Below are 23,629 nucleotides of genomic sequence, written 5' to 3' on the forward strand. Positions count from 1 at the left end.
GGACAAACCGAGAGGACCAATCAAACTCTGGAACAGTATTTGCGCTGCATGCTACAACAAACTGAAAAAACTTGGAAAGATATCCTTTGGATAGCCGAATATGCCTACAATAACTGTCCACTCGGGAACTGGGAAGACCCCGTTTTTTCTTTTATACTGTAGTCACCCTCAAACCCCCAAGCCTTTAAGGAAGCCGTTTCTCACCTTCAAAGGGCTAAATAACAATACAAGAAAGGAGCAGACCAACATCGGAAGGAAGCCCCCCCAATATCAAGTAGGAGATCAAGTCTGGTTATCTACCAAATATCTACCTCTAAAAGGACCACGCACATTCAACCCAAGATACCTTGGCCCCTATTCCATCACTACCATAGTAAATCCAGTAGCGGTCAAGTTGGACTTGCCCCCTCACATGAAGATACATCCGGTCTTCCACGTCTCTCTATTAAAACCCGTGCAACCTCAAACCCGACTAACTACATCTCCAAAACCTATTCTAGTTGATGGAGAACTCGAGTTTGAAGTCAAAAGCATCCTGGATTCCAAGATCTCCAAATCTAAACTATTTTACCTGATTGACTGGAAAGGCTACGGTCCCCAAGAAAGATCCTGGGAACCTGCAGAATATGTCCATGCGCCTCGTCTAATCAAAAGATTTCATCGAACATTTCCTAACAAGCCCAAACCCCCGGAGAAGCCCGGTTTGGGAGGGGCCTTGAGGAGGGGTGCTGCCATGATCTCTGCTTCCAAAAGATCAGGACTTGCCCGACTCCCTTGGAAGCAGACCCATAACCCCGGTTCCGAGTGCCAGCCAGTCCCAATTGGGACCTTTTGGACCCTGTCCTGGCGCCAGTGGCACCAGGCTCATAAAGATGCCCAGTCCCAGCGCTGGAAGCGCCGGGCTCATAATGTTTGGGTGGACTTACCTGCAGCAGACCATGCTGCTTACTTACCTGCCAGTTGAACCCCTGATCCTCTTCTGTTTGGGACTACTTTTCCTGTTGGGTGGGGCAGGAGCCACTCCCTAGGTTCAGAACACTGGAACTCTTCTGGAAAGCAGGAACTCTTTTCTTACCTAGGCGTGGCTGTGGAAGGAGACACCTAAGCACTACAGGAGGCTATTTAAACCACACCCGATGGATGAATCTTGCTTTGCGTTATTCTGCATTCTCTGCAGCAGAACGCTCATCGTGTCTTCTGCTTCTGATCCTGGGCCTAAGGCTTACCATCCTGGAATCCAGTTTTCAGCAGCACCTGTAAAGACAAAGAAAGAACAGGTTAGCACTACGGTCTTCAGTGGCAGCGCATCTCTTGCCTGGTCCATCGGCTGTCACCAACGCCTCGCGCTGCATTCCGGCATCTGAAAGACAAAGGCTTACCTACTCTTCGCATGCTCCGGAGGTCTTCGCACTGCATTCCGGCATCTGAAAGACAAAAGCTTACCAGCTCTTCGCACGCTCCGGAGGCCTTCGGCGCTGCATCCCGCATCTGAAAGACAAAAGAAGGTGCGTTTAAAGACATTGGCCAACTTTATTACTCACGTGCCATTACTCCTTCCCACGCCGAATCCAGTGGGTATTCCAGCACCCTTCAGCTTCTCTAAAGCTCCGAACTTGTACCTGCAAGATAAAAGGGACAGTCAGTGCGCATCGTGAAGCAGGCTACAAGCGCTTACTTACGTGCTTCCAGGCGCTTCTATTCCTCACGCGGGTTCGATCCTCAACTCTCATCAGCCCGCCATCGCCGGAACCCTGCAAAACAAGAGATATCATTACAAAAGATTTTTAAGACATTTGAAGTGCCCAGAACTTACCGTTCGTGCAGTTAACGACGGACAGCAGTCCTCTGAGGTCAAGAGGCCTGCACCCTTATCCAGTGAAGAAATTGGTTACGGCACCCTGCCCCGAGGCAGATGGAGAGCTCGGCGTTCACTTACCTAAGGTGAGGGCGTTAACCTTTGGGGTTCTACAGGAGAAGAGAAAGGGAAGAGGAGAGAGGCACCCAATAACCCCAGTCCATTAATCCCATATTTTCTATCTGCAGACATCTTACTCTTCGAGTCAGACATACAGTGCACAGAGGTCCAGCCCAAAGAGCCAACCGTGTGTTACACATTACCTTTGAAGATACGGCATTCACCCAGTCAAGACCGGCGCCTCTGCGGGAATCAGGTGAGCGTTACAAAAGGTCAGTTGAAGAGGTAAGGAAGAGTAGACAAGTTGAGGCTCAGAGGAAGAGAGACACAGTGGATAGGTGTGGTTTGCTCATCAGCTTTGTTTGTTGAAAGTAGGTGGTGAAAGATGGCTTAGGTGTTGAAAGAGATGGAGTAGTGGGAGTTGCAAGACAGGATTTTCATGTTGGGAAAGGAGGAAGTTGTAGCGTCATTAGTTAAAGCATAGCTATGGCCGAGTAGGAGGAGCAAATGCATTATAGTTCAGTTCCGCAGTGTGGTGAGACTGCACAGTATTTAGCAAGCTAGAGGGTACTCCCAGGTGCAACAGGTTAAGGAAGCGAAACCAAAGTAAACCCAAGCACTTCAGCAGGAAAGATATAAATAGGAAACAGGAACCATCCTCTTCTGAAACTGAAAAGCAGCTGAAAGACGGCAGTATGCTGGTAAGAAGCTGGACAGAGGACTGCAAAAAGGCACCTCCAAGACGGGGAATCTGCCCTACCCTCTGCCCTTAACTGGGCACTCCAGTTCCAAGTGAGTTGCTTGATAAAGCTAGTCAGTCGAAGCCCCTTCGGAGGATGGAAAGCCCTTTCAAAGATTGAAGTTTTTGGGGTCAGAGCCCTAGATGAATCTTTTTAGGTCCCTGGCAGGTTCTGTGGCAAACCCTGCAATTATCTGTAAACACTGAATATCCGACTCAAAGAGCAGTGCGCCTTTTACAATCTACAAGAACTTCTGCTTCTGGTCATCTGGCAAGTTCCAAGTCATTCTTACCACCAACTCCTAGAGAAAGTATTCATATCTGTTCAGTAAAACCAGAGCTATACCATAACCAATAGCTGTAGAGGAGATTGGGCAGATTTTCTCAAACTAATACATTCTGTGGCTTTAGCTTTATCATGTGGAGCTGATGAGAAGAAAGAAGATTGGCATCTTTCTTAAGCATAGAACCCACTCAGCTAATTTAGCGGCAGACTTTTTCTCAGGAAAAAAAAGGCTCTGCATCTATTGCCCTGTTTGATTTAGTTCGTAGGAAACAGTTGTTGGTGGCGTGAAGGGTTCCAGCAGTTTTGAATAGCTCCGGAACCAATAGAAATCAAATATTTTTGCAGATGGCTATGTTCTATAGGAGGTCTGCTCAGGGGCTGCTGCCAGCTACCTGCATGTTGAGCTTCCTGGCTGCCATTTGTTCCATATCAGAAATGTCACCACACCATCTGTGGAGGAAATCCTGGCTGGTTGTGGAATTGGAAAGGCAGGAGAGTAGTCTGATCAATCTGAGGAAGACTTACCTGTACACTCAAGTGAGATATCCCTAGGGCAGAGGTCTAAAACCTTTGCCTTTACAGATGTTTTGGACTGTTAGGTAAGAATTGGGGCAGTCACACTGTGTGAGACTATGCAATTTATCTGCTTGGTATTAGGTAACCCACCTTTTGGTATAGGTCGATACTACAAAGGTGTGTAGTGTGACTGAGCAGCCAGGCCTATCTCAAGAAGGGTACATGTGAGCTGTAGCAATGAAATTTGTCAATGCAAGTAATCAAGTAACACTTACACTCAAGGTTTCAGTTATAAATAGTTATTTAACATACATTTTTAAAGACGCATTCTTTAAAAAGGCAACTCGTGTAACAATGTAAATCGACTTTAAAGTCACTTCAGTATCAGAACAAGTTAGTGGATAATCTTTGGATATGCTTCTTACACAATTCCTAAACCCTGAGGTGACTTCCTTCCCAAGGACAGTAATGACATTTATATATCGCACTAGTTATGCTTTGCGGATTCTGAGGTTGCAGAAAGGAAAGGTTTGGGAAGGAAAAGGTTAAACAGTTTCTCAGTACATGCGAGGACAACAAAATCGTCCAATGAAATCTAGACAAGCCTTTCCCATCAGTAACAGTATAAAACAAGTTACCACTTATGAGGGCCAGACAATATCAAAAGGCAGAGTCTGCAGGGCACCAGGACAGAAAAAGTCAATTTGAAGCCGTCTATGGAGCCGAGGCACTTCTTGGAATCAAAGTCTTGCACAAAGTTAGAGAGTTTGTTAGAAAATCACTTGTAGGGTCACAAGCTGTTAAGCTTTTGGGAACATAATTGGCATCAACTCTAAAAGTAAGCCACTGCAAATTTCAATGGAGAAAAGCGCAGCTAAAAGACAATGAGTTAAGTACCCCAAGTAAAACTGTACCTCTGGTTTGAAGTGGTCCAGCGGGATTCCGTCCTGCTACAGCGATGCAGACACTGTGATCCTGAGCCTCAGTCGTGGGGACAAGAGTGAGGACCTCTGGAGGGCTCCTGCAGCGTTACTTGGGAGGTCGTTGGCAGCTATGGGCTCTTTTCGGTTCAGTGGCACTTCGCGGTTTCAGCGCTTAGTAAACATCACTGTTGCAGATATTGGATACCGGTTGGGCTTCATTCACTCCTTGGGTTCTGCACTCTGGGGAGGGGACTCTAGTTCTGGTGGCCCTGTTTCTGGGGGGTCCTTAGAAGACTCCTGGAGCTCCTAGCCGAATTTCAGATGAACTCTACTACGGATTTCTCGACCCCTGGCACTCGCTTCTTACTGATATGAAGAAGTACAGCCAGTCAGGGAAGATGGTCCAGTGGAGTTAGTCTCTGGGTTAGTTGATCCCATTAACCCAAGTGAAGAAGTTGTCCCTTCCGGTGCGTCTGTCGAATGGAAAAAGGAGTTTCCGCACAGCAGCAGGGCTTCACCGGGCAATTCAGAGGTCCACGAGGACGCAGCAAGCTTCGTTCACGGTTTTGTTGTTTGGTGTTTCAGCAGGGTGGCTGTTCTGAAAGGACAGCCAGCCAATCAGGACTGGTTTCATTCAGGAATTCCTAGAGATAAAAGGACAGCAGAGTTTCGGAACCCTCCCTCGGATCCTGTCCAGTCTGCCGAAAACAAATTGAACAAAGGACTCAAATCTGCCTCGCCGTACAGAGTAAAACCAAAGAAAAACCTCAAAAACAGAAAATGGTGAATAAAGAAGACCGGGCCATTTTGACTAAATGGTCATCCATGGGTTCCGTACTGCAGCTGAGAGTTCAGCCTGCAGTAGGAAAGCACAAAATGTAGGAAAATTAAACCACTGCCACCAGCCATTTAAAGTCACACGGGTAACAAACATTTTTTTACAGGAGCTACTAGGTAATCCCCCAGCACTCCACATAAAATGGGGTGTGCTGGACCTACAAAGTGAAAAGGTAAGTAAATTAATGTCACTTTACTATTCTTGGGAACAGTAGTTATTTAAACCTTATGAGAAATCTAAAGGATTTCTCTGTGACATTGCACTGAAGGTGCTGTGTGTCACCATACAAAAAGGTAAATGCCTATGGAGTTTGTCAGACTCCAAAAACAGTGGAAACACAATCCAAATTAGGTCAAAAAACGAGTAGGGAAAAAAGGTCTCACTGAAGGGTTAAAATTAAAAGGCCCCAAGTGCAGCAAAAGAGCTGGGGGTCTCCAAGGTTGAAAGGAATTAGCATAGAAATGAGAATTCTCTAACAGACTTCAACTCCCATCATACCTAGAATCAGCAACTGCGAGGGATCATGGGAATCCGTCCAAAACATCTGGAGAGCCAAAGGTTGCAGACCCCTGCCTTAGGGGTAATGGTTCGTGGGTGGTGGCAAACTTCTAGCCCTTTTCGGGGATGACCTACTTGAGATCTACAATGCAGGCTTTTTAGGAGATTCCAGGCCCCAAGTCACCGATAGGTAGCACCGAGTCTATTTGGGATTTATTTATTGTTTTATCATGAACATCGAAATCCGATGTCCAACGAGTCAATGCACATGTCGAGAAGGATTTTGACATCCAACCTTCCTTTGGAATTGGGCCGATTGCCAGCAACGCCTCCAAAGTAGACTCCCCTCAACAAACATAAATCGGGTGGTGCTGAAGGTAATCTGAGGAAAGCCGAGCGGTACCAAAGTGTCCCTAGATGAGCCATGCACTCAAGAGGTTTAGTCTCGTTAGCTGGTGGTCATTGCCATTTTTGCAAGAGGTTGAGCCCAACCTCATTCTGAATTAGATGTTTTTACAGTCCTTCAGTCTCTTGTGGTACATCTTTTGGCATATAGGGCATTCCTCAACTGTATGGTTATCTGTTAAACAACCAATACAGAGAGCATGACCATCCTAAAATGAGCAACAAGCAGTACATTTGTCAAAGAGTAAAACAAATTACTTACTGGTATGTTCTTTCTGATGGATGTTCCTCCCAAGGATTCCTCTTATCTATTTGTGTCCGGCTTTGCAGTCACGCAAAACATTTTGCCAGCAGAGGGCGCTGTGCTGCATTGACCATGTCTGTCAACTGTTCCCATTCCCGCATGACGTCGATGATAGTTTAAATAGCATGCAGTGTCCATTGCCTCAGTTCCTAATCTGCCCCCCGGCCCAACCCGACCCTCTTCTGCTCAGCTGTTTTGAGGAATAGGTAACCCACAGTCAGAGGTTTAGGTTGGAAGGGCGATTAGGAATCCGTGGGAGGAAGATCCATCCGAAAGAACATTATCACGGGTAAGTAATTTGTTCTTCTAATGGATGGTGTATTCCCACTGATTCCTCATCTTAGTTACACTCCCATAGCAGTTTTGTACATGGTGAGAAATTGATTTTTGTATCATTTTTTAATAATATTGTGCAAAACCACTCTTCCAAATCTAGTGTCCTGGCTCAGTGCGTCCAAGCAGTAATTTGAAAAAGTATGGAGTGAGGACCACGTTGCGGCATTCCAAGTGTCCTGCACTGGTACACCTTTTTTGAGAGCCGAACTGGTTGCCACTCCTCAGGTGGACTGAGCACTTAAGTTCTCAGGGAGATCTTTTACCACAATGCATCGGATGAACCATGCAAAGTTAATTTGTTCACGTTTGGTCGAGACTGTGGCTGGTATAACCAATAAATAGTTGGTTATCTTGTCTGACATTTGCCATCTGAGAAATGTAGAAGCCGAGAGCCCTTTTTGGATCAAGCCCGTCTAAGGGTGAGGAGGTGGATAAAAACTGGTAGGGAGATTTTATGTGACTGATTGAATTCAGACATTACCTTAGGAAGCAAAGAGGGTTGACCCCTCAAAACTACCTTCTCCTTTGAGAATATAGTAAATGGTGGGTTACATAAGGCTTGTAGCTCACTCTCTCCGAGCAGAAGTGATGGCTACCAAAGAGATGGTTTTCAAAGTTAATAGCACGCGAGGACAAGAACAGAGGTTCAAATGGAACTTGCATTAAAAAAAAAAAGTTTATAGCAGGTTTAAATCCCGGGATGGAACCAGAAAAAGGGAACGATGAATGCGTCAGTCTTTAAGATTTGTATAACAATAGGCATCTTAAAGTAAGAGCCTTGTTCTCGCTTGCGTTTAAAACGCAGCCAAGTATGCCTTAACGGTAGCCACCTGCATCCCTGGTGGGTTAGGTGCAGTACAAATGAAAGCACTGCAGGTGTATTGCAAGAGAACAGATCTATTTTTTGGGTCTACGACAGCTGCAAAACGTGTTCCAATGGCAGCGGTAAAGAGCTTTTGTTGCTGGTCTTCTAGCCGAAAGCAGCACCTCCATAACATCTTCCTGTTCCCAAACTTTGCATCTTACTCTCTGATGCCAGACGTGAAGCTTCAGAATTCCGATTCCTGGGTGAAGAAGACGGCCTCCCTCTTATGAGAGTAGATACACTCTATAGGGTAGAGGGAATGGAGGGCAGATGTACAGGTCTAGACAATCAGGGTACCACATCCTCCTGGCCCAATTCGGAGCAATCAGGATCATGACTTTCCTGAACCTCAACCTCCTGGTGACGTGAAGAATGACAGGGACTGGTGGGAACATGTACAGGAGTGAAAAGTCCCAGTCCACTAAGAATGTGTACCCAGAACTCCTTTCTAAGAGGAAATTCCCTGGAGCAGAACAGGTTGTGCATTCTGTTGATACTAGACGTGAACATATCCTCTTAAGGAGTTCCCCAAAGGGCAGAGACCTCTAAAAGGACTTCCTGAGCCAACTCCCACTCATGGGAGATTATGCTCCGCCTGCTCAGAGCGCTGCCATCATATTCACTTACCCCACTAGGTGAACAGCCAACAGAGATCTAATTTCAATAGTAGCCAAAAACAGAGCTGCAATTCCTCCCTGCACAGTGGTAGTGACCCTACACCCCCTCTTTTGTTGAGGTAATGCATGGCCACTGTGCTGTATGTCACTATCAGGACATTCTTCTCCTGGAGGGATGGCAAAAAGGCCACTAGCCCCAGTCTGATTGTCCTCGGCTCTAACCAGGCTGGTTTGTAGTCTCGATTCCGTATGTGACCAAAGTCTGTTGATCGCCAGATCACTCATGTGAGCTCCCCAATCCGTGAGAAGCATCAATGACTACAGTGAACTCCGGCCAGGGTTGGCAAAAAGATTCCACCTCCCTCTGACCCCACCCCTCAATCACATTCTCCTCGCAGACCCACCACAGGGGATGCTGTGCAACCTTGCTCAGGACCAAGAAGGCCCGTCATTCTGCCTGAGACTTGTGACCATTGGGATTTGAGGGACCTCATTCTTAGACAGGCTTCTGGCACCAGGAAAATGCAGGATGACATGAGGCCCAGCAACTGCAGAAAGTCGAATGCCAGTAGAGATTACGAGTTTTGAAATCTTGTTACCATCTGCAAGATAAGCGGAGCCCTCAACTCAGGAGGTAAAGCCTTCCCAGAGGAAGAGTCCAGGACCACTGCAATGAATTGCAGGTTTTGAGAAGATGTCACCTAGGACTTCCTTAAGTTCAGGGAGTAGCCCAATTTTTGGAGGGAGTGGCAGATGCTGTGGAGGTGTCCCAGAGACTGTTTAGGAGCATGAGCCAATCATCTGGGTAGGGAATGATGTGAATCCCTCCCCTCCTTAGATTTCCTGCCATTACTGATACAAACTTGGTAAAGACCCTCAGGGTAGAAACGAGCCCGAAAGGCATTTTAACGGAAGATCTGCCAATGGCTAATCACAGGTACATTTTCGTGCTTGGGATGTATGGCCACATAAAAGTAAGCATCCTGAAGATCGAGTGACATCAGGCAGCTCTGGGGCTGAAGGGCCTGGAGGATCTGCGAAAGAGTGAACATCTTGTCTTTCCCGAAGGAACTTATTCAGGCCACTCAGGTCCAGGATGGGTCGCAGTCCTCTGTCTCTCTTAGGAAACGGGAAATAGTTTACCAACCCTGGTATTGTACCGCTACAGTTATCCTTTCCAGGGCACCTTTCTCCAGCATGGAAATCTGAGGAGATCTGGTTCCCGAAGAGATTGCTCACTTGAGGGTACAAATCGGGGCAGGGAGTGGCGGGGGTCTTTGTAGAAATGTGAGACAGTACTCTTGGGCCACAGTCTAGTGCCCATGGAGCAGTAATGAGATGCGGTTCTTGCAGATGCTGGGTCAACCTACCTCCCACAGGGGTCCTGTGAGCAGTGCTCAGAGATTTTTGGGCTGTGGCATTGGGGCAGTGAGGAGGTGGCACCCTGAGCAGTTTTTCCTCCAAGCCCTCCGAGGGAACACATACAACTCCTTGGTCCTCTCTGGGTAGCTTGACCTCTTCCCCTTTGGAAAAAAGCGGAGTAGTAATAAAAGGAATGCAGACGCCAAGCCTGAGTGGACATGTGTGGTTGTGGCCGACATATGGCTGCGCCCAAGGACTTAAATGCAGCCTTTGAAGCTTGTAGCTTTTCTAGGTTGTTGTCCGCCTTTGGTCCAAAAAGATTGGACCCATCAAAGGGCATGTTGAGGGGCCTTAATTGACATCAGGGGCAATCCCAAACTTGCATAACACAAATCTTATGCTCACTGCCCATACACCAGCCAACGCATCCATGCCCGATTGACGGGACTGGCAAGAGGCCCCCTCACCATCATTGATAAGATTATTGAATCCATCCCTCATCTCCCCTTAGGAAATGTTTCCTGCAGCCTGAGAAATAACATTCCAAAATGTGTGAGTATTTTTCCAGAACACACGATGCATTGATTGCCTTCAATGCCATACTTCCAGCAGAGAATATGGCACATTGGCAAGGAGTGCATCTCTTATAGTTTCTATCCAGGGGATGATCAGATAAGCTGCAGCCTTTGAGGGGGAAGAAGCCGCCTGCACCTTCAAACGCTGGTGAAAGGTGCCTAGAAAGAAAGTCAGGGTCCACAGAAGGCGATATGTACTTCAACTCCTTGGCGTGGCATCAGGTTTTTGCCAGTGTTCCAGAATCAGGCTCTTTAGTGCTGTAAGGAAGGGCAGCACAGGCTCTTTAGGAGGGCCTCTATCCAAAATGTCTGGGAGGTCATCCTGGGTAATGTCCTTAGCAGGACAATCACCCTATACATTACCGTTCGATAGGCTGCATTTGAGTGAATGAATGTCTGGTGTGTCAAATTCAACCTCAGGAGAGTTATCCAAACCACTAGCTTCCTTTAGACAAGTGGCTAGGTCTTCTAGCAGGGATTGGTGCGGGAGAAATTCTTCTAGAACATTGGGCGTTCCAAAACATTCGTACCCGTGACGTCCTCTTAACCCTGGTTTTCCTCAAAGACGGACGCAAATGCTTTGAAGAAATAAGTCTCCGATTTGGGCTTAAGCTCCAAGTTGTGCGAGGTGAACAGGCCCTTTGACTTCTTAGAGGTCACAGAAGCGGGTTGCTTCAATTAAGTCTTTGTGGTAGACACTGTCGATGCTACACGAGAAAACATCCGAGGTCTACAGACTTTTTGGTGTACTGGTCGGAGCCATACTGTATTTACTGCCAGTCAAGGAAGTCGCGCAGTGGGATCAACAGCCTTTTTAGGCTCTTTCGAGGGACCGTCATTTTTTCTGTCAACTTTTGCCATTTGGCTGCAGAAGCGGTTTTATCAGGAAAGTTTACCAGATGCTTGTCGGGTGAGAGCCGAAGGATGAGGAACGATGATGTTATTTCTTCGACTTCTTCCTTGATGACAAAAAAGCAGTGACTGCAATCGCTCCTGGATCTTGACCGTTTTGAAAGTCTAGACTGGTTTTTGGGCCTTTCTGGAGACATCTCTGTGGAGCTTCTACCTTAGGAAGGTTATCTCCAAGGTGTGAAAGACAACAATTGGAAACAGCCTGAGCTAGGGTGAGCTTCGATCTCCTCTCTTTCAAGGCCTTGCTAGTTGCTCGATGACTGTTCTTCGCCGAGAAACCAGAGACTAAGGAGGTAAAGACAAAAAGACATCAATGAAGCGGAAAAGGTGGAAAATGGTCAAAATTGACCAAATAAACTTCAACAACTTAATATTTGAGGATTCGCTCACAGAGCTAAAAAAAATAAAACCTGCCTTTGAGGTCACCATGCAGCACAGTGGCAGCTGAAAGTCAAGAGTGCTGACTTCTACATTTTAAAGTTGCCTGTCTTTTTGCACCTCTGTTTTCTCTATGGAAAGGGTTGCAAAAAGACAGCTAGAGGCACATTGCTTTTATGGACACCCCCCCCCCTAAAAAAATGTTTCTATGCCAGATACAATTACGAAAAGGTACTTAATGCCAGTTAGTGTTTTACATGCAAGGAGAGCTCCCTCCCATTATTGAGAAGTTCCAGCTTCCCACAAATGGGCAGATATATTCAGCATTTCTGCAAATCAATGAAGTTCCCAGGATGAAGTAGGAATTTAACACCCAAGAGGGTGCACTACCAATCAGGTTGACCCCACACACAAGCTGTTATCTGAAATTAGAACCCTGCATTCGGAGTGAGCTGATATCTGTACCTCCACGTGCACCCTCCTACCCTTGACATCTTGACCACCTGAGCCCAGCCGCTTCCATCAAATTCAACCAAACTGAATAAAAGCAATAACTTAACGGCATGCCTACAATTTCCACCACTCCTGCACCTTTGTTCCCTCAAGCCATGGAAACGAAGACGGGCTCCAGCCTCCATTTCCATGGCAAACTTTATTGTAGTTCATTCCCCGCAAAAAAGATGCCCTTCAGCAACCATGTTCTTAGCCCAGGGTGATGTCCCTCAGTTTTTATCCACACAGCTCCATAGATATGATTTGACCAGCAGTACACTTAGTGCCAGAGGAAGAAACCAGTATTATTACTGCATAAACCAAGTGTTAAAATGTACCTTTTAATGTGCATAAATAAATGGGTGCAAAGTAGTGTTTATTATGAAAATAGGACTGCGTTACAGTTAAAACATTTGTACTCGCTTATTAATAAACTCCCATTGGGAATGAAACTTTGGGGTGGGAAGGCAGGAGTAGAAAGTTACATTTTACTCGCAATATTAAAAATTAAGGAGTGAAATACTCCCACTGCAAAATCTTATGGGGAGCACTGCCTGCAGAACAAACCAATGTTATGAACCTTGAAACAAGTCCAGGCCATAAAGTACCTCTTACTACCCACAGTTCGTATGGCAGAAAGCTTCCCATACATAGGCCCAAACAGTGGCATTTGGTGCATGGATGGAGTGTTGAGGTTCTGTTCAAAGTACAGATTGGTTACTATCTGGACAACATGATTTCTCACCTTCAAGTCACAGGTGGTGTTGATGAGCAGGTTGGATGGCTTCAGATCACGGTGCAGGACATTGGCTGAGTGAATGTACTTCAGGCCGCGAAGGATCTGGTACAGGAAGTAACAGATGTGGTCGTTGCTGAGCTGCTGCGTTTTGAGTAGCTTGTATAGGTCAGTCTCCATCAAGTCCTGCACGATATAGCTGTGAAACGAACAGTCAAGGAAGAAGCCTCTGCATTTTATGACCTAAGCTATGCGGGCAGAGGGACACGCATGGGAAAATTGAGTACTTTTATCTGAAAATGTACCCGTCCAAAAAAAGCACAGCCAATAAAAATCATTTTTGATACAAAAAAAAACACAGCCTCTGCATGATCCTTTAAGAATTACATTGGTAAACATTAGATCTGCATTTGCCTCCCAATACAAATAATTCCTGTTTTATAAAACATTTAGCTGAATAGACCATACTACCAAAAACCAAACAAGTCTTGTAAGAAAATCTTAACAAATTGGCCAGCTGAATTTGGCAGGCAGGAAGCCTCTAGTATAGATCCACCTTAGCTGTACATTAGAATGTGGCTCTTATTGTCTCCCACAACACAGAGGTGTCAGAAATGTGAGGCGGACAACTTGGTAAAGAGTTTTTAACTTCTACCATTTTATTAAATAAAGCAGGTTGAATTAACACCTCACTATATCTTCCCTAACAAGCATTTCTCTGCCTAAAGTAAACTAAAAGGCAACACCTTAACCAAGGGATCTCTAACCCTCACACTTAAACAGTCAAAGCAAAAATGTATAATATGGCAACTCAATTCAACAAATGTATAGAGCATATAACCTGGTTCACAGTATGATCAATGTCTCTGGTCATGGACTGGGAGAACTCCCCTTTCCCAGATCAAAACAGGGATTTTCTCCACAGTTAAAAGGAAAAACAAAGAAATCCTATTTTAACACAAAGGTCCGTTGTTTCAATGAACTAACTTGCCAAAGTCAATCCTGGAATAAGAACTCTCCCAAAGTAGCTTGCGAGAAAAAGTCAGAAACTCACTCCTCCTGTAATGAACTCCTTCCCATCTTTGGCAACACACGGTTTGGTCAGAATGGTCTGTTTCAAAAGTAACTACAGGAAGAATTGTAACATTTCCTCAAAAAGCTTTCACAATTCTACCCCAAATGTCACAACTCAATGTTTTCAAATAGTACCACTCTTCAGCACTTGCACCTTCTTCCAGCTGCGTAATCTGTCAACAGGTTTCTTCTGGGCAATCACCTCTAGCCCCACAGGTCTACCGCCGGCCAGTCTACTTCTTCAGATCCAAAACAGGTAAGTGCTTCAATGGTAACATTCACAGTAGAATCACAACTTCAAGGGTCTTCAGTATAAACATGTTAACAGCTTTCAGGGAATAGAACATTCACATTGGTCCTCATAAGGACCACTCTCTGGCTACCCACCTCACGAAGGGCAGCATGTTTGCCACCCTTCTTTCCCTTCTGCATCAATACTGAAAATAATGTTCAGGGTAAAGTATTTTTCCCGCTTCTATTTTGGCTGTAGCAGTGTGATTCTACATCAACTACAAGAATAGGTTCCCCCGAAGCCGAAGGGCAACCTTTACAACCTTGGCGCTTCACAACATTGCCCTCTTGTGTTTGGCAACATTTATTAGACTGATGTTGCCAGTTTCTCAAGGTCTCTTGGCTTGGGTATTGGTGGTATGCCCGAGTATCTAATAAGGCCTGACCACTGAATTGTTGGCGTTTGCCCAAACTCTTTTCTAGACTTCGTTTTAGTTGACATCAGCCACTTTTGCAAGTCTGCAATGGCTCGATTTTCATAAGATTTATTAGCTTGCCTTTGGAAATTTGCAATAGTTCAGTATTTATGATGCTTATTAGTTTGCTTTTGTATGTTACCAGTGGAGTATTCATAATCTTGTTTATTCTGCCTTTCACTCGCAAGTGATTCTGCCTGTGCTGAACACGTAGCTTGCACTCTAGTGCCCCGTAGTCACTTGCTTGGCTTACAATCACCAGGTAAGTCGCTATCAGGGTTTCACCCTAAGTTAACAGGGCAATCCAGACTTGGACCCCTTGTCTCACTGTTCTTAGAGAGGCAACAGTTTCACCTCACTGATGATGCCCAACAAGGCTGAAACACGTGTATGGGGTTACTGATGGTACTCTTGTTCAGAGGAGAATTGCCTAGCATTTCGGCGCTGGACTGCCCCTGGGCAGGACAAAGGCTTATATGCGGGGAAATTTCTTCTCTGTGAAAAGGACAGTGAGCTAAAGACTTGGTAGAGTCTCTCCCAGGGGTTATTCACCCATGAACAAGTCATTCCCAGACCCCCTTTTTTTTGCTACCAGGTGTTCCTCTGTGTTCGCAGGACTGCTGAAATCACGGCTTCTCCCGACCAGGAGCACTCTTTGGTCTCTGCCCCCTCTGCCATGCTGATTTGGAGTCCATGCTGCCCGAGACCGCTCACACTGCGCCTTCCTCCTGCTGCAAAAGCTCGGCACGACAGTCTTCCTGGGTAAGTGTTTCTTCCCCCCATGCTTCCCACTGCACCACCTCTCCAGTTTGGGATATTAGGCACAGACCCTCACGACTCCCCCAACAGTTCTGGCGTCCAGCTCCTCTACTCCTGCCTCCCACAGCAAACCCAGACCACACTTTTGCGCCTCCTACTTCTCCATTACCTGCACCTGAGGGGGCCTTATGTCTCCCAGTCTCCCTCAGGTGTAGGTCATTCTTGCTAATTAGCTGACCACGTCTAAATCTTTGTTCCTCTGCATCCCTCGTCCTAGTCCCAGCACTGAGGGAATTCTAGGACTTGAAGTACCCAATGAAAGTTTGTTTGCTTTACTATACAATAAGCCATCAATAGACTAGGGTCTTGGGGAAAGTGAATCAGGGGAATGTTCCCTTTCTCTTGAGCGGTTTCCTCATCTGATCCTACCGCAGAACGACTCCCACAGGGTCGGGATCAGGAAGATTCTGCCTTTCCCTGGCCACATGAGGAAGGTACCAGGCCATGTTTATTTTGGTGGGAGCAAGGGCAGGCCAGGGAGGGATTCACTATGGATCAGCTGAAAAAGCCACAAGCCATTCACCCACAACATAAGCAGAGAAAGGTTTCAGATGCGGCTGTTAGAGAATGTTCCGTTTCTGTGCCAATTCCCTCTAACCTTCGAGACCACCAGCCCTTTGCTGGAATCTGGGACCTTTATTATTTGAACCTCCTGAGTGAGTGGGCCTTTTTGCCACTCACGCCTTTTCCCTCTAAGATTGTGTGTTCATTATGTTTTAATGGAGTCTTGTAAACTCCATAGGCATCTGCTACTACATAGCGAAACAGACACTAGACCCTGCCATACCCACGAACTACCGCCCAATCACCACCGTACCATTCCTCTTAAAAATCATAGATAAAAGTGGCGTACTCACAAATACAGAAACACCTTGAAAACAACAATTTACTAGGAGTACGACAGTCTGGCTTCCGTCCCCAACATGGAACCGAAACTGCCCTCTTAGACCTAAAAGCGCAAATTGATGAGCTAAGGGATCAAGGCAAACTAGCCTTACTCCTCCTCCTGGACTTATCAGCCGCATTTGACCTTGTTGACCACAAGGTCCTTTGCAGACACCTAGATATAGCCGCGCACTTCTCAGAAGAAGCCACAAACTGGATCCAATCCTTCCTCAATAACAGGACAATGAGCGTCTTCTCCACCACTGCGGCAGCAGACTCCATCCCCATCACATGTGGAGTGCCCCAAGGATCCTGTGTTTCGCCTACACTCTACAACATCTTCACTAAGCCCCTTTTCGATAATCTGGACCTTCTTGGCATCACCTACACTAATTATGCAGATGATACCCAGATTCTCCTACCACTTACCGGTGATTACGACAAGGATTTGGCCTTGGTGAACAGAGTATCTCATCATCCAGGCATGGATGGCCACACGGTCTATGCCTGAATGATGACAAAACTGAAATCATCATCCTGGGTACACCCTCCACCCTCAAAAAACTGGGCCCCAACTACTCCTCCTTTAATATCGACAACAACCAAATCACAACCGCCCACACGGTTAAAACCCTGGGTTTCTACCTGGATTCCACCCTTTCTTTCAAGCAGGTCAATGCGATGGCTTCAGGAACCGCCTACACTCAAATTGATAAGAGCAGGCAAACCCTTCCTATCAAACGATAGCTGCATCACACTCGCGAGAGCGCTCGTGTTATCAAAACTGGACTACTGCAACTCGCTCTACTTTGGGGCTAACAAGGAAGTCATCAAAAGAATCCAAATTCTGCAGAACAACGCGCTCAGAGCAGCACTTCGCATTCCTAGGAGAGCCCACATCACCGCACTCAGACGAGCTAACAACTGGCTCTCTATGCAGGAGAAAATCCAACTAAAAGTTGCCTCTTTGGTCCACAAATGCCTTAACGCTGCCGCACCGCAGTACCCATCTGCCAGATTCACCAAACTAAAACCAACAAGACTTACTAGATATGCTAACTCCAATAACCTATCCATACCTAGAGTCAAACTGACTAAAGTCGGTGGCTGCAGCTTTCAGGTTAAGGCAGCTCAACTCTGGAACGCCCTACCATCCACCTTAAAGACTGACCAACCCTACCCCACCTTCAGACACAACCTTATAACGTGGATCAAAACCGCAGACACACTTTAGATCTTCTACTGCCTGGACCTACCCAAGCCTAGGAATTCCTGCTTAGGACTGTAAATACATGCCTTTACATGCTGTATATTTCTGTATATTTTTGCGCATATTTCTGTATATTTTGCATATATTCCTGTATTTTTTGTTGTATATTATTCTTGCTGCTCTATTTGACCATGTGATCTTGTAACAAAGCTTTGAGCTGTCTTATAAAATGCGCCCGGTTACCCTTGCGTCTGGTGCGCAATATAAGTAATAAAAACAAACAAGAGCACCCTTTGTGCAGTGCCACTGAAAATATTTTCTTGAGTGAACTACAGTTCCCAAGAACGGTAGGACAACTTTTGTCTAGCTTACCTTTTTCCTCTGTGGGTCCAGCACACACACCTTATGTGGAGTGCTGGGGGGATTGGGGGGGGGTTTATAGTATATCACACTTCTCAGGGAACCTTTTGTTTCACTAACTTGAAAGGCTGGTGGCAGTGGTTTCTTTTTACTACCTTTTGTGCAATGCATCTGAGGCCGATTTCTCAGCTACAGTACAACACCCAAGGGTTACCATTTTACCAAAAATGGCCAGTCTTTTTGCCCCATTTCTCGTTACTTCTTTCTGGGCTTTTACTCTGTCGTTTAGATCAGGTTTGCATCAATTGCGTTTTGCCTTTGGCAGGCTTCAGCCCCAAAGCCAGCCCAGGCTCCAGTGTGCCAGGGAAAGTAGGAAGTGAGGCAGGAGCCTGAATCTTCACTGGCCTTGGTTTGTAGGCATGCATGGCTGAAACCAGTTCCAACTGGGCGGGTGGCCATCCGAGGACGACCCCCCCGCCCGTGTGATTGACAGCTTAGTGTTGTGAATGAATGGGATTTCGCATACAAGGCGAGGGTTTTGGGACTACAGGCAGTCGACCACTGGAACATCAAATCTGAAGATGGCGCAGAGAGACACCAGCCACACCTTCCAGGAAGGCGAAAGCACTAGTGAAGCCTTGCAGCTGTGCTGACCCAGTTCCCCCCCCCCACCCACCCACCCCACCCCTGCTCCCCATCAACAGGGAAGCTCTGCCAAGGACGACTTCCTCCTTTAGGCTGGTGGGACGAAGTAGCCTCAAGACCCGCTTCATTCTGGGCCATCCGCTGTGTCGCTGCAACCTTCCTGGGCTGCAATTTCCCAATACCAGGGGTACCTGGACCACCGACGAGTGCAACGTCTTCCCGAGAACGAATCCGGCCAAAACTTTGTGAGCATCTTCAAGGACCTCCAGATGCAGGAATCAGTCATCCATAGTCCCCCCCTAACCAGAGTCCAGGACCGAAGGACCCAGGAAACTCCAACCAGAACTAGTTTTCTCTTTGGCGCTGGTAAATGAAAAAAAAAAGCTCCAAAACCACAAAGCCGCTGAAACAAGTGGAATCTATTGCTGCAGAGTCCCTCTCGAGAGTGCTGCAGCAGAAGCCCGCCAGACGTCCTTACTTTCATCACCACAACTAAGGTCCAGGAACAAGGGTCTGCATCGCTGCCACAAGAAGGAAGCCAGCTGGAACATCTGCTTCAATTCTAAGGTACTGTGGGGTTTGGGGTTTAACCACCTTTAGCCAAATTTAGTGCTTCCTAGCTTGGGCAGTGCTCCTTTCTAGCCTCTAGAATTACTACAATTCACTTGTACAGGCGTAACAGCTTTTGCACCTCAGGTAGGCCCTCGAGCTCCTGGATTTTTCTTCCATGAACTACTGACTGTTCAACTAACTTTTTCTAAGAAAATTAAATCAGAACTAGAACGGTCTTATTGACTTTGGCTGTCCTGGCCCCCTAATGGCATCCCTTCAGAACCCTACTGGCTTTGGCAGTGCGTGTTCCCTATAACGTTTTTAATTGTTTTACACTCTTATTGCTGGGGAAAAGACTTCCTACATCCCTCTTGGAGAAAAGACTTGTTAGAGTGCTACAGTGTTCTATTCTACTGAACACCTTTTCCATCCAAATTCAATATTGTATGGTGAACCATACGTAGTACTTTTTTAAAATGTATTTCTTGTGCGGCAGCCAAATATTGACTTTTAGCACATTTAAACAAGACAAAACACAGAAATAAAACTAATAAATAAATATATATATATATATATCTAAAATTTTCTCTTCACTATACAGCTGAATAACATAACAAAAGGAACAAGTTACTTACCTGTAACTGTTGTTCTCCAGCATGGGTCTGGCATGGATTCACATGCTCATGAATATTCCCCGTCGTCAGGCTGGGAATCCTCGGTAAAGAAAAAAAACAGTCTCAGTTTCGTTTCTGATCTGTCTTTCGTAGTAACAACCAATCACTGGTCTCTGCGTCATACTGACCACAGCCAATGACTGCCCTCCACGTAAGCACCGCCTCTGGCAGCCATCTTCAGATTTGGAAGCACGTGAAGTGGCAGTATGACCAAGTGAAGAGCCGCAGAGGGGTAGGCGGGAGGGTTCGCATGTGAATCCATGCCAGACCCATGCTGGAGAACAACAGTTACAGGTAAGTAACTTGTTCCTTCTCCAGCATGGGGTCTGGCATGGATTCACATGCTCATGAATAAAGAATACATAGCAGTACACACATGCACAACCACGGGAGGTGGCAAAGGCTCAACATTAAGCAGTACATCAAACTCAACATTAAGCATCTTACCTCCTCACCAGGCTCACCTCAGGCGAACAGGTTGCGCAGCACTGCTTGGCCGACCCTGGACTCCTCCCTGGAATCCCGATCGACGCAGTAGAATTTCGTGAAGGTGTGCGTCGACCTCCACGTAGCAGCCCTGCAGATGTCCAGCAGGGGCACACCAGAAAGGAACGCCGTGGTAGCTGCGATCGCTCTGGTGGAATGGGCTCTCGGACGGCCAGGCAGCGGTCGGTTTGCCAACCGATGACAGTACATGATACAGCCGGAGAGCCATCTGGAAATGGAAGCCTTCGAGAGAGCCTTCCCCTGATTGACAGGTCCAAAGTTCACAAAGAGTTGTGACGTCTTCCGAAAACACTTTGTGCGGTCCACATAGAACTTCAGCGCTCTAGCCACATCCAGCGAGTGCAAAGTCCTCTCAGCCGGCGACGAAGGCGAAGGGAAGAACACAGGCAACACCAAGGGTTCGTTGAGATGGAAGTCCGACGGTACCTTGGGCATGAAGGAGGGGTGCGTCCTGAGCACTACCCTCGTGTCGTGAAAAGTCAAGTACGGGGCCTTGCAGGAAAGGGCCTGGATCTCTCCCACTCGTCGTGCGGAGGTGATGGCCACAAGAAACGCTGTTTTCCACGACAGAAATTTCAACGGAGCTGAGTGCAGAGGCTCGAACGGAGGTCCCATGAGCTTGGTCAGCACCACGTTGAGCTCCCACGCCGGGGCCGGAGCCTTCACCGGCGGGAACGATCTGAACAGTCCCTTCATGAACTCTTTCACCAGACGATGAGACCACAAGGACGTCCGCCCCGTGGTTCTGGTGTATCGGGAGATCGCAGCAAGATGAATCTTGATGGACGCGTGTGCCAGTCCAGCTTTGGCCAGCGTCAGCAGGTACGGCAGTACTTGGGGGGCCGTAATCCGTAGAGGGTTAATCTTCTGTGCGTGGCACCAGACAGAGAACCTCTTCCATTTGTGTCCGTAGCATTTAAGAGTCGAGGACGCCCTGGCCTTTGCAAGAACCTCTCTGCAGTCGGCCGGTATGTCGTATCCTTCAAACTCTAGCGCTGCAGGAGCCAGGCCTGCAAGTTCAGCGATTTCGGGTCGTGGTGGAGGATGGCGCCTCCTTCTCTGGAGAGTAGATCCGCGTCCACCGGCAGCTTGATTGGCGGGGACGCTGACAAGTCCAGAAGGTCCGGGAACCATATCTGCCTCGGCCACGCAGGTGCGACGAGGATCATCCTGCACCGTGACCTCTTGAGCTGGTTGACGAGCCGGATTAGCAGTGGCAAAGGAGGGAACGCGTAGAGGAACAGGCCCTCCCAGGGGAACGAGAAAGCATCGCCCATGCTCCTCGTCTGGGGAAACCTGCTGGCGAACCTCCGGCACTTGGAGTACGTCGCCGTCGCGAACAGGTCGATCTGGGGTGTGCCCCACCGTCGGAAGAGGCGATTCACTAGATCCTGCAGTAGCTCCCACTCGTGGCACGAGCGCAGCTCCCTGCTGAGTGAGTCGGCGATGGTGTTTTTTTATCCCTGCCAGATGAAACGGCACCAGAAATATCCTTTGGGCGATGGCCCAATGCCACAGGTCCTGCGCCTCCTTGGACAGTGCTGGGGACCTGGTTCCGCCCCGTTTCCTGATGTAAAACATGGTGGTGGTGTTGTCGGTGAAGATCCTCACCACCTTGCCCTTGAGGGACGGAAGGAAGGACCTGAGGGCCCAAAACACTGCACGGTGCTCCAGGACGTTGATATGTAGGGATTTCTCCGTCGGGAGCCAAAGGCCTCTTGCGTGCAGATTTTCGGTGTGCGCTCCCCACCCTTCCAGGGAGGCATCCGTGGTCACTGTCTCCTGGTGGGCTGGGGTCTGGAAGTCCAAGCCCGCCGTCAGATGCGCGCGGGTGCCCCACCACCGGATCGCTCGTCGGAAACTCTCGTCGAGTGTGATCCTTTCCTCGAAGCTGCCCGTCGTTTGGATCCAGCGCGCGTCCAGGAACTCCTGCAACGGGCGCATCCGGAGCCTGCACATGGGAATGAGGTAGATGCAGGAAGACATCATTCCGAGGAGGGACTTGATGGACCTCACCTTGGCCGCGTCGGCCACCAACATCCGCTGCACCTTGCCCAGGATGGTCCTGGTCCTCTCCTCCGACGGGGAGGCCAGAAGGGACACTGTGTTGAGCCTCGCTCCCAGAAACAGAGCGTCTTGCGCGGGTAACAGGTGGGATTTGGCGTAGTTCACGGAGAATCCCAGGTCCGTGAGAAGTTGGACGGTCCTTGCCGTGTGAACCACGGCGAGCTCCCTCGTCTTGGCTCGGATGAGCCAGTCGTCCAGGTAGGGGTAGACGTGGACCCCCTCGCGGCGCAGCTGCGCCGCCACCGGTGCGAGGCACTTGGTGAATACCCTGGGTGCCGACCGTAGTCCGAAGGGGAGGGCTTTGAACTGGTAATGACGCCCTTGGACCACAAACCTGAGGAATTTTCGGTGCCCCTTTAGGATGGGAATATGGAAGTAGGCATCCTCCAAATCCAACGACGACAGGAAGTCTCCTTCCTCCAGCTGACCCAGGACGTGCTGGAGGGTGACCATCCGGAACTTCTGCGCCTTGATGAACTTGTTCAGACGTCGCAGGTCCAGGATGGGGCGCCATCCCCCCGTCTTCTTCTTCACGAGGAAGTATCTCGAGTAAACTCCGGAGCCCCGAAGCCTCTTTGGGACGAGTTCGATGGCGCCCTTCCTGAGCATCGCTTTTACCTCCAGGAGAAGTTGAGGGACGTGAAGTTCTTTCCTGGCCACGGGGGGGACGTGCGGGCACCTTCTCTGGAACTCGAGCGCGTGGCCCCGGGCCAAGGCGTCCAGCACCCAAAGGTCGGTGGAGATGGACTCCCACACGCTGACGAAGCTCGCCAGCCGGCCTCCCACCGGGGTGCTTCGGTGGGGGCCCGACCCCACGGCCGGTTCAATCCTGCTTCGACGAGGCTTTGCCGCCTTGACCTCTTTGGCGACGACGGCGGGGTCCGCCAGACTTGCCTCGTCCTCTGTAGGCCTCCTGAGACGACGAGCGGGCCGCTTGACGGTAGGTGGAGAAACCGCCGCCGGAACCTTTGGAGGCGCCCTTGCCTCCGCTGCTCCGAAAGGGCGTCCGTCGTTGTTGCAGAACTCCCAGGGCCCGGGCCGTCTCAGTGTCCGCTTTAATGGCCTGAAGGGAATCGTCCACTGTTTTCCCAAACAGGTTGTTCCCATCGAAGGGCATGTCCAGGACTCTGGTCTGAACGTCTTGACGGAAGTCCGTAGCCTTGAGCCATATACGCCGCCTAAGGCAAACGCCGTTGCCCAACTGGCGGAACCCGGTGTCGGCGATGTCCGTCGCAACGGTAATGGCGTGGTCCGAAGCCACCTCACCTTCCTGCAGGATCTCCAGGGCCTCGGTCCTCTTGTCGTCCGGCAGGAAGTCCAGCAGGGGAGCCAGTTTGTACCAGAGCTCCCTGTCGTAGCGGGCCACGATAGCCAAGGCGTTGGCCGCTTTAATCGTCGTCGCTGCCGACGAGATGACTCTGCGTCCCATAGC

At 48.3% G+C, this 23,629-nt stretch overlaps 1 protein-coding gene across 1 annotated transcript in view; it reads right to left on the bottom strand.

The window, feature by feature from the left end:
• The window catches only part of LOC138581028 (mitogen-activated protein kinase 1-like), a 594,665-nt gene that overhangs the window by 360,415 nt on the left and 210,621 nt on the right, over positions 1–23,629 (bottom strand). Inside the window, exon 3 of the mRNA XM_069652044.1 lies at positions 12,707–12,896. Coding sequence (XP_069508145.1) covers positions 12,707–12,896 — 190 coding nt within the window. The remainder of the gene's footprint in view (positions 1–12,706; positions 12,897–23,629) is intronic.

Source organism: Ambystoma mexicanum, chromosome 3p (genome assembly GCF_040938575.1).
Source record: "Ambystoma mexicanum isolate Mex_15411 chromosome 3p, UKY_AmexF1_1, whole genome shotgun sequence".
NCBI lineage: Eukaryota > Metazoa > Chordata > Amphibia > Caudata > Ambystomatidae > Ambystoma > Ambystoma mexicanum.